At 45.3% G+C, this 10,846-nt stretch overlaps 1 protein-coding gene across 2 annotated transcripts in view; it reads right to left on the bottom strand.

The window, feature by feature from the left end:
• Window positions 1-1,615: 1,615 nt before the first annotated feature.
• Window positions 1,616-10,846, bottom strand: part of dnajc14 (DnaJ (Hsp40) homolog, subfamily C, member 14) — a 21,789-nt gene continuing 12,558 nt past the window's right edge. For both annotated transcript variants that reach the window (XM_072666439.1, XM_072666440.1), the window contains exons 2-8: window positions 8,620-10,015; window positions 7,300-7,398; window positions 7,041-7,147; window positions 6,270-6,389; window positions 6,008-6,168; window positions 5,791-5,893; window positions 1,616-4,649 (exon numbers count right to left, since the gene is read on the bottom strand). In XM_072666439.1, the coding sequence (XP_072522540.1) occupies window positions 4,346-4,649; window positions 5,791-5,893; window positions 6,008-6,168; window positions 6,270-6,389; window positions 7,041-7,147; window positions 7,300-7,398; window positions 8,620-9,786 (2,061 nt within the window). In that variant the 5' untranslated portion in view covers window positions 9,787-10,015 and the 3' untranslated portion in view covers window positions 1,616-4,345. The remainder of the gene's footprint in view (window positions 4,650-5,790; window positions 5,894-6,007; window positions 6,169-6,269; window positions 6,390-7,040; window positions 7,148-7,299; window positions 7,399-8,619; window positions 10,016-10,846) is intronic.

The raw sequence follows: 10,846 nt of genomic DNA, 5'->3' as shown, positions 1-10,846 counted from the left end.
ATGCTAGCTAATACAGTTGAAACAGGATCAGCTGGACTGGCTAACTAGTAGCATGCTAGCTACATCGGCTGGCTAACGTATTGGGTCCTGAACAGTCCTTCTGTAAGATGACCCCAAGGGGGGATAGGATGTGTCACAACACCGCCCAACATCAAGTGATTAGCTCATTAATGTGATCCATGCGGCATCACCAGGCGGCCGACGCGCTCTGAGGAAAGCGCCGGGTCCCCAGCTCCACCCCACCAGCTAACAGACCCCTGTGCCGACCAACATCGCTTAAGAGCAATGAAGGAAAGTGCGTGATCTACCCACCCGGAGAGAGCACGGCCAGCTGTGCCCTCTCTGACTCCGGCTGCTGATGGCAAAGCGGCATGGCTCGGGATTCGAACTCACGACCCCCAAGTTTACTATTAGGACTTGTGTTTTGCCCCAGATCGTTGCAGATGATGATAAAGTTGCATCAGACTATATTGTCTTTAAATGAATGAGGATCGACCAGAAATTTGATATTGATCCCTAGCCTTAGTTCTTTGAAAGGCCAGAGTCACGAGTGCTGCAGGAGAAAGGCTAGAGCTGCACATCAGAGGGAAAGAGAGAGAGCCTTTTATGGCGAAAGTCCTCTCAAAGAGACAACTCTCCTCCATTTCCACTCCGCTGAAGAAACTGTAAGAAGTGCTGCCAAAGACAAACGAGCGGAAAAGGAGATTAGAACCCCATAAAGGTTCTGATTTACAGTAAACACCAGATTAGTCTGTAATGCTGGATTAAAGGATTGTTGGATATCGGACTCGTAAATGTATAAATTCATATGGTTACAGTGGGTTCCTCACTGTTTGGGGTTCATAAGGTGAAGTCCAGTCAGCTTTTAATCCAGCAGGCCCGATCATGTTTCAGGTGCAGGTGGAAGAAACGTGGAAAAGACACACAGTTGTGTGCAAAAGGTTTAGCATCACAAACTGAGAAAAATTACTTTTTATTTTTACCCCAAAATGTTAAATCCCATAATTGCGTATTAAAAATCAATGGTGGCTGATCCACGTCTTTTACCCGGGGTGCCAAAACTTTTGCATACAAGTGTGTGTGTGTGTTAATCTGCAACATAAAAAGTCTCTAGTTTAAGAGTTAAAGACAAAAAACCCATATGTCCAATTATTTGTGGACACGCCTTCTTATTAATATTACTTTAGGTTGCTTGGTACCATGCTGCCTAATGCCAGGCGTGGGCTAGTAGAGGGGTATAAAGCCCCCCAGCATTGAGGAGCAGTGGAGGAACTGTGTTCTCTGGAATGATGATGGTGGAGGAGCTCCATCCAGTACTTTTGTCGGGATGAGTTGGAGATCATCATCTTCCAGCATCCTGACCTCACTAATTTTATATGCAATCAAATCCTCACAGCAGATGCTCCCAAATCTAGTAGAAAGTCTTCTTCTCTGGACAGTAGAGACAGTTACTCCAACAGAAGCAGGATCAGCTCTTTTTAATACCCTTGATTTCAGAAGAAACGATGAACAAGCAGCTGTCCCAATACTTTTGTTCAATTGTGAATTATTATATCGGTGAGTTTATGAACATGATCAAGAACTCTGCTGATCACAAAAACACTTAAAACTAGGAGCGCTTCTGGAAATCAACTTTAATATGAAAAGAAAAACAGAAAATAGCCACTGATTTACGGAGGGGGTGTTTTTTTTTTGAGGGGGGGGGGTGGTTGGGGGAGGTCAGAGGATGGATATCAGTGTCCTGCACCATCGGTAATAATGATTGTCTAAGATTTTAGTCATAATTCTTTTTTTTTTTTTTTTTTTTGCATACACATTTAAATTCACTGAACAGCATTTTCTTCTGGGATGGTCGTCCCGATACACACTGCCTTCATCTAGAGTGCTAGACACGGTCCTGTGGAGAGCGCTCCACACTGCTATCCAATGTGTCGAACCGTGAACCGTAGTGGAGGTGAACATGGTCCTTGTAAAACTGCTTCACAAACACTGTCGATAATGTTGATACTAAAGTGATCAAGCTCAAAAAAAACAAAACAAATTAATAATAATAGAAATAATAATCGAGTCCGTACAGCTGGATACAACTCGACCAGGCTTCAATCAAGCAAATATAAAGCTGAATTTAATAAATTTAACATGGCAAAAATCTAGTCATATAACCTAGCCATTCTTTTACACACACAGTCAACATTAAACCCAAAGAATAAAACAGCAAAATAATCGACAAACAAAATGAATTGCACATTTCTCTCCCTCTACATCAAACACACGGTCAGACCCCCCGCAGCGTTTCTAGCACAGCTCTTATGCATGTCTAGGCTACTTCATTTTGCATGCCAGCTACCTCTTCTTCAGCGTGGACGTAATTCTAAGAAACATCTGCCAGACAGACGATACTTCACATTCTGCCGTGAAGGAGTGGCGACGCAGTGGCACCGCAGCGAGGCTGAGGAGAACGAGGCCCCTCCTCCTCAGCGTAGGAAGGTGATCAATCGTGGACCAAACAGCCGCTAGAAGAAGAGCTTGAGAAAAAGCATCACAGTATATTAAGACCGCGGCCGTCTGTTGCTGTTGCTGTTATATGTGTTACGTGTTGGCTTACGACGGCCGTGCAAGAACGCTTTCCAGGAAGCAGACTGTCTGGGGTCTCCTAAATACAGGGTCAACTAGATTCGAACAGATCAATAAATCAGTGTTCAATAATAAACAAAGTCCGTTAATAATAGAGAACTATCGACGTTTCACATTTCTCAGTTAAGACATGAACAAGGCAGAACCGTTTACAGTGGTGGTGAACGTCCAGACGTCTAAAAATTCCACGCCTTACGTTATTAGATCAAATAGTTATGACTATTCTCCATAACTGAGTTTTGAGATTTTAAGATTTCGGTTTAAAAGGTACTAAAAAGTATTTGGAAAGCCGGTTCATGGCGGAGGGATACAGGCAGGGCGTGCGCAGCAAAATAGTCCCTGAAGAAAAGAAAAATGTAAAAAAAAAAACGTAAGAAAAAAAAAAAGAAAAACGTATTTATTTGGATTTTTTACTATAATTTTTATTTACTATATCCCATTATGCCGATATTTTAATCATATCATGATAAATTGAGTTATCGTGATACTCGATACGCATTTCTGAGCATATTGAGGATATCGTCAGTGCTTTAAGAACACAGATCAGCTGCACTTGCCTGGTTTGTATTGTACTCAGTACGGGAGAGTATTAATATTAGTATTATATATATATATATTAGTGTATTGTAATTATGAAAAAGTATGAAAGAGTATCATGATAAAATATTTTTATCACATCACCCACCCCTACGTGTAGGATCGCTGGTGGGTGTGGATAGTGAACAAAATGCTTCCATTCAGCACCACTGTAAAGAAATCACTGTCGGTAAGCTTCTCTACAGTGAGCCACAACTTCACACCAAACTCTGAACGACCACATGCGACTCTGTCCACATCTCAACCTCCTAATTACGCAAGAATTGTGAAACACCGGTTGCGCTGCTCATCATTTTTTAAATTTGAGTGCACGACCCAAACAGATCAGCTACTGAGCAGCTAGCTAGCAGAGACGGCAGAGGACTGGCGGCAGATCTACTCGTTAAAGATGATCACAAAGAAAATCCAAACTACAAAGCAATTCAAACGTCATTCAAGTGTAAACAGAAGTGAACTGCTGTGGGTTCGAGCAGAGTAATAACAGAGTAGCGTTCCTCCTGACCACCCTCAGAAGGCTGTGGAGCGCCATTATTGTACTCCTGTAGAAATACAGTGGCTATTTCAACTGCTGATCTGACTCTTACACCATTAGCTTCTCTCGGCTTCTTCAGACCGACTGTGGCCGCACCGTAGTCATCCCTGAGGTGTATTCGTGGTAGGCAGGAGAATCGGAAAACACTGATGCAAAAACGATAGAAAAGAATGGCCAAAATGCTTCGAGAAACTTCAAGAAAAAACCATGCCGTCATCATGAACGTCATCGGCGCAGTCTAATTGTGCATGACAAAAGAAAACACACAAAATAATGAGCTGTGTCGTCAGACACAAATAGAAATTAAAAAAAAAAAAGAAAGGACTTGAATTTACCCCCCAAAAGGCTACAATTGTAGATCTTTTTCCTTTTGCCAACCCCCTCAAACAGAGCAGAGAGTTTTTCAGCCGAGTCCCGTTGGCATTGAGAAGATTCGACACACCAACACTGAAACATTCTTCCGAGGTCAACCCATAATCGTCCTCGTGCCCTCAGCACAAGTCCGTCAGGCCAGACCGTGGCAGCGCTCTGCTGCAGTCTGTCTTCCTCCTGCATGGTCGTCGGAGCGCCCTATGGCACTGCTCAGCGCTGGAAAGGCTTGCGTGGCTTCTTCCGCCGGCGAGGGGGCTTTCCTCCCTCAGTCCAACATTCACTAGGGTCTCCTCGTTGTCCTCCAGGGTTAAAGAAACCTGGTTGGGGAGGGGGTCCTGCAAACATTCCACCAGGTCCTGAACCAGCTCCCGAGGGGTGATGTGGAGGCGTTCCCGAGGGGAAGAACCCACCGTTGGCGGAGGCATCACCGGGAGCACCCCCCTGGAAGATACGGCTGAAGAAGTCCTGTAGGTCTGCAGGGGAGCCTGCGCCTGGTGGATGATCTGATGGGGATCTGAGAGAGGGAGAATACACCAAACGGATGACTGACGCATGCATACCTCGCCTGATATGTGGGACGGCCAATAATACTGGCAATAACACTGATAACTACTGACTTTTCAGCCACGTCATCACCAAAAACACATCTGACTTAAGGCACCAGGACCAATCAACGTTTGCGCACCCCACTGATACTGATCCGATCTTGGCGTTGGTGTAAAATTTTAGCACCAGTTTCTAAAATCAGACTAAAATCTAATCTGATCTTCTTCGTTTTGGAGCAACTGTCTAAATTCTATAGTGTCTAATGCTTTACCGCCCAGTCTGACTGACCCACCTGACCATTCAGCTCTGCAGTCTGATCACTTAGTGTGTGAGCATTAGCATTAGCCTCATTCTCGGTTCTGGACACGTTGTTCAGAGATGGTTTAGAACCAAAGAAAGGAGCCTGGTTCATTTCCACCATAGTCTGGTTTCTAACCAGGCGGAATTCAGGAGTAAAGACGTGATGGGAGGAACGTTAGATCCTCACACATGGAGGTAATATAATAAAATATCTGGTGTTGCTCAGCTGCAACCAAACTGTGTAGGTTTTGGCAGAGCTGGTAAAACTCCTCCTCTTCTGAAAGACCGCTGTTGCTGCGACACGTCCGCAGTGAGGCTCCGAGCTAGAGCTGGGCAATATGACGATATTTTATCGTATCGTGATAAGCTTTGTTATTGTGATAACGATAAACTTTCCTAAGCATATGGAGGAGACTGTTAGTGCTTAATAAACACTGATCAGCTGCAGGTTTCATTACTAACAGTGTGATTAGACTGGTTTAATTAGATGAAATCACTGTATTCAGTACAGAAGAGTAGTTAATAAGGACCTGTTGCTAGGGTGATTTACATGTATCGTGATAAATATTGTGTATTGTGAAAAAATAAAAAAAAAGTATTTTTATCATATTTTTATCATATCGCCCAGCCCTAATTTGAGCTACCACAAAGCTAAAGCTTTCATATTCCACAAACTTTTTGTTCCACCTTAAATAACTGCTGCTGAGGCATTATTTAAGGTGGAATGGAGAGTTCGCATCAGACCCAGCTTTAGCTTTTGTTTTGCTTTTGGTTGCATCACGAAGGAACCACACAAAAAAGGCTGTTACCTGTGGCGATTGGTGCCAGCGTTACTTTTGGAGCCAAAAGAGATATGATAGGGCACGCGATGTGTGTCCGGAGAGATCCCTATCCGCTGGCAACCGGCCCACTCTGCACGGAATCAAAGATCAATACACGTCACTATGAAGCGATTGTTTAAGAAACATAAGCAGCAGAACCTTAAAATAACTATAATGTCATGCAAAAACTTATTAAATTTAATACCAGTAATGTCATAGACTTTGCCGTCCATGAAGGCGAAGTAGGTGATCCGCAGGCCTAGCATGCTGGACTCCGCCCATAGGTCTCCCTCCTCGGCACTGTGCCGTTTATTGCACTCGGCGCAGAACCGAGCTTCATGCGGCTCCCGGTCCATCTCAAAGCGCCTTCGGTTCAGAACAGAGACGAACAGAAACACCAACGTCACACATCTTCACCCACAGGTGTGTTAGCATCACCTGAGACAGCATGGCCCTGCAGTACGTACTTGTGCTTGCCCTCACATTTGGTGCACATCATGGTGTTCATGGCTTCCTTCAGGTCATCCTGCAGCTTCGTCAGGAACTCGTTCATGGATCGGGAAAGCTCCGTCGCAGCCATTCGCTTTCTGAGTGGGTGAACAGGAACGGGGACATGCACTGCTTTCTAAGAATTTCTATAAACCGATTATTATAGCTGTCAAACATGCACTATATGTCCAAAAGTTTGTGGACACCCCTTCTAATGAATGCATCAGCTACTTTAAGTTGCACCTATTGTCATTGCTGACACAGATGTGCAAATGCACACACACAGCTTGTCTAGTCCCTGTAGAGAAGAAGTACTGCCAATAGAATAGGACTCTCTGGAGCAGATCAACACTGATGAGTCTACTGGCACCATGCTGCCTAACGCCAGGTGTGGGCTAGTAGAGAGGTATAAAGCACACCAGCATTGAGCTGTGGAGCAGTGGAAGAGCTCCATCCAGTACTTTTAGAATGAGTTGGGGATGATGAGGTGGAGTGGTGATCATCATCATCCAAAATCTTGTAGTAAGCCTTCCTCTCTGGACTGTAGAGACAGTTACTCCAACAAAAGCTGGATTAGCTTTTCTTTTTTTTTTAATGCCTTGGACGGCAGGTGTCCTAAAACTTTTGTCCATAGCGTAATGACTTTACACCACAGCGTTCTTTAATATCGTCCAACATTAAACCTCACACTGACCTCAAAACTCTATTCAAAATAAAAATGTGTTTGGTGTAAAACACGGAACACTCACAGTTCATACTCCCGTCTCGTCTCGGGGTTACTGACGATGTCCCAGGCTGCTCGAAGGACTTTGAAAGCCTCGCCAGCGCGCGGGTGCTTGTTCTTGTCTGGATGGACCTAAACGCCAGAAACACACATCCACTGAAGGCTTCACGCTTCATTTACACTATCAGAGTGCCAAGTGTTTAATTAATGGTGAAACTGGATCCAAATATATTTAAAGGGTCAGTGCACTTATAGAAAGCCCCTATGATGGGCACCAAGTTCACCTGTACAGCCAGCTGTCTATAGGCCCGCTTAAGCTCAGACTCCGTGGCACTGGTGTTTACACCCAAGACATTAAACGGGTCCAGCTCATCTTCAGGGACCTGCAACAGAACATGCCTTTATTTCATTTCTCCTAAATGAAAGCATGGATCTACTTTACAGGAGGAGGGAAAAATAAAAACCTTAGCAGCTTTCTATGGAAGTCAATGTAAACATATTTAATTCGTTAATTAGTCAGTTTGGAGCATTTCTATTAGTCCATTCTTCATGAAATTCTAATACAACATAAAGCCAGGTTCACATTATGCAGAAAAATGGCAAAATAATAACAATTAATATAAATTGTTCCATTCAGAAGAAACTCCAGAACATTTTGGACCTGATCTAGAACCAAGTTATTTTGTTAAACAGCTTTTTCAGCCGAAACCACGTCTTGTCTTTAGGGTGATTTCTCTCAGGGTCTTTATAAAATATGCCATTTTCATATTATATGTAATAAGCGCAACATTTCCTTCTTCTTTTCACACAGCGTCACCGTAAACAGCGTACGCTGCCACTGACACAGGGACCCGTGTTCAAGACAACAGCACAACCTGCTGTCCAAATCAAACTGATTTTAGATTAACAACAACCTGAGAAACATGAACGTCCTGCTACAGACGTGAAAACCCTGCAATCACCCCCGATTTCTCACAGCCTGCCTTTACACCTCACACAAGAACAGCACAAGAAGCCCCAGAGTGGTTGCAAGGGTGTTATGCTGAGGTTATGCCATTATGCAGTGGTTGCTGTGGTGCTGCTAAGCAGGTGCTATGGTATCACTGGTGCTTGATATGAGGTGGAAATGCTGTTGCAAGGGCGTTGCTGATTTGCTATAGTATCGATAGGTGGTTGCTATGCTGTACAAGTGGTTGGTAGGCAGTTATGAGGTTGTCTGAGACTACATTGGAAAACTGAAAGCACTCAAATCTGGAAATCAATACTAACGTTAGGAATTTTGCATATTTTTCATATTGGGAAGTCTGATCTCTTCAGTTGAAGCTGATGTTCAGACGGCTTTCAGGTGGATCTGATCTGATCATCAGAGGCTTTTAAAAACCCGTGGAGTCCATGCAGCTCAACTGCATGCCACCAAATATGGAGAAATCCTCAAATTCATATTTACAATTTCTGAATTTCTGCTGACACATGCTGAGTGAAGCGTTTACTCAAGTCCTCTAGGGCACTCAGACCCCACTGTATGTACATTACTATATTAGCCTTAATCAGACCCCCAAACTCCCCCATCAGAGAATCCCTACTAAGAACACACGGATCAGTACCTGTGCCAGCGCCAGCAGTCTCTCAAGCTCCTGACCAGGCTGGCATCTGTCCCTGTAGGGAGACTCTGGATTTGGCGTCTCGTCTCTGGAGCTGCGTTTAGAGAACCATCCTCGAATCCTTCCCATCAGCGTGGCCCCTTTCCTCCACACCCAACTGTTCTGAAGAGCAAGCCACCATCGCTTTCCTCGTTCTCCACCCAGCCTTTCCAGGACGCTCTTCATCAGCCGGGCACCCAAGAACACCGCCAAACTCAGGAGACCAAAACCAGTCACAGCAGCTCGCCAGGCGAAGCTTGTGGCCTTGCTACCCCAAACCACAAGAGATGCCCCCGAACTCCAGGTCCAGTCCACAATCCGTCTGAAATCCTGTTTCATGGCAGCGACATCCGTGACCTTGAAGAGCACGAGCGAGCCGAATTCGTAAAGTGCAACTGCTCCTGATTCTACGGCGACCCCACAGCGGTGGGTCAAAGACACAATGAGGTCCACCACCATGTGGATGCAGGATATACTCCAAGGGCTGACCGACTCCGCTAGGAAATCCCGGAACGTCGCCATCAGCTGGAAGCCGGTCTGCCTTCTCAGGCGGCCCTGGTTGTGATGGTGGTGGTTCCGTCGCCGCACCTGTTTGTGCCTGCCTGCTCCAGACGACGACAGGCAGGATTTGTAGGAAAACGATGACGGTGACGTCCACGACGAACACGGCTCACCCGGTCCCGAGCCTGGTCCCGAGCCTGGTCCCGAGCCACCTTTTCTGGCCTTCCCTTTCTTCCCTGACGCAGAACTCCGAGATCCAGACTCACCGTTGAACTTGGGGTCCTTTCCCGCTCCGTTCCTGCATCCTCGCTCGCCATCGATTTCATTAAACACACCGTTCTCGTCTTCCTCCAGCTGATCCATCCGGCCGTTCGTTCTTGTGTATCCACTCTCGTCCACCTTCTCCTCCGCTGCTTCCATATAACCAGAGTCTTCTTGCTGAACACAGCTGAGATCGTCCAGCACCTCCTCAGAGGCCTGGCTGTCGCTTTCCTTCTTCTGGGACTGGCTAAGGAAGGAATGGGAGGAAAGGGACCCATAGTCGGTGTCTTCACATGCTTGGTTATTCCCTGGGACATCACCTTCAGAAATCCCAGTGCTTGTATCCACTGGGTCCCACTGTCCAGCCATCCCGGACGTCCTTCTCGAAAACGAAAACGTTCCTGCTGAGTCCGACGAGGCTCAGGGACCCGTCATTACCTGGAAAGGGCTCCACCGAACTTCAAGAGGAGGATCGAGGGACAGGTCAGGCTCAGGAGAGCACGGCAACACATCAGCGAGTTACATTATTCACCCGGACAGTCGCTACACGTCTGTCAGCAGGAAGGTTTTGAAACCACTGCGCCATAAAAAAAAAAACCTGCGGACAGAGGAACACAGATATAACGGTCAGTCCAGGCAGCCAGGGGCAGGCTGCACACTTTTAAGGGCAGATATGATGTTTGAAGGGACTCTCAGGCCAGAGTATCACCATTTTTCTTTGATGTAGTCCAGATGTTTGTATTACAACCTCATTCTAGATACTCATCCTGATGCTGATGGTCTCAGAACTTCTTTCTGGAGGTTACTGCTATGAAACCAAGCCTATTTATAATAATATAAGCCTATGTACTGTCGTTGTGATGTCACCAGTAAAAACCAGTACCAACAGTACCACCATGTCTTCTATTTCTATTTCTATGGTGTGGCGCAACAGATAACACCACCACCTACCATTGCGTTACAACAACACCATGTGGGAGACTGGGGTTCGATTCCTGGTCTGGGTGACTATGCTGTGCTACACCAATAAGAGTCCCTGGGCAAGACTCCTAACACTACATTGGCCCACCTCTGTAATACGAGTAACCTTGTAAGTCGCTCTGGATAAGAGCATCAGCTAAAAGCCATAAATGTAAATGTAAATGTATTAGACTTTACCAGCTACCCGTTAAGACTATGTGAAGATTATGGGATTGTTTTTTGTTTTTTTTGGTACATAAACCCATGCAAATGTTAGGAAAAAAAGGGTGGATAAACGTGGTTGAGAAACAAAACATTAAAATACTGCAAACATTTTGGGTATGGCCCCTTTAATCTATACGGGCTGCACAGGCCCTTTAATCTATGAGCACTATAGCTCGCTATATTTACAGCTCGGGTGTTCGCCCACATTAGGCTTCTTATAGAACCAATATTATACAACTTATAA

Source organism: Salminus brasiliensis, chromosome 21 (assembly GCF_030463535.1).
Source record: "Salminus brasiliensis chromosome 21, fSalBra1.hap2, whole genome shotgun sequence".
NCBI lineage: Eukaryota > Metazoa > Chordata > Actinopteri > Characiformes > Bryconidae > Salminus > Salminus brasiliensis.
Note: the sequence above shows the minus strand (reverse complement) of the source record. Positions and strands in the feature narration are given on the sequence as shown.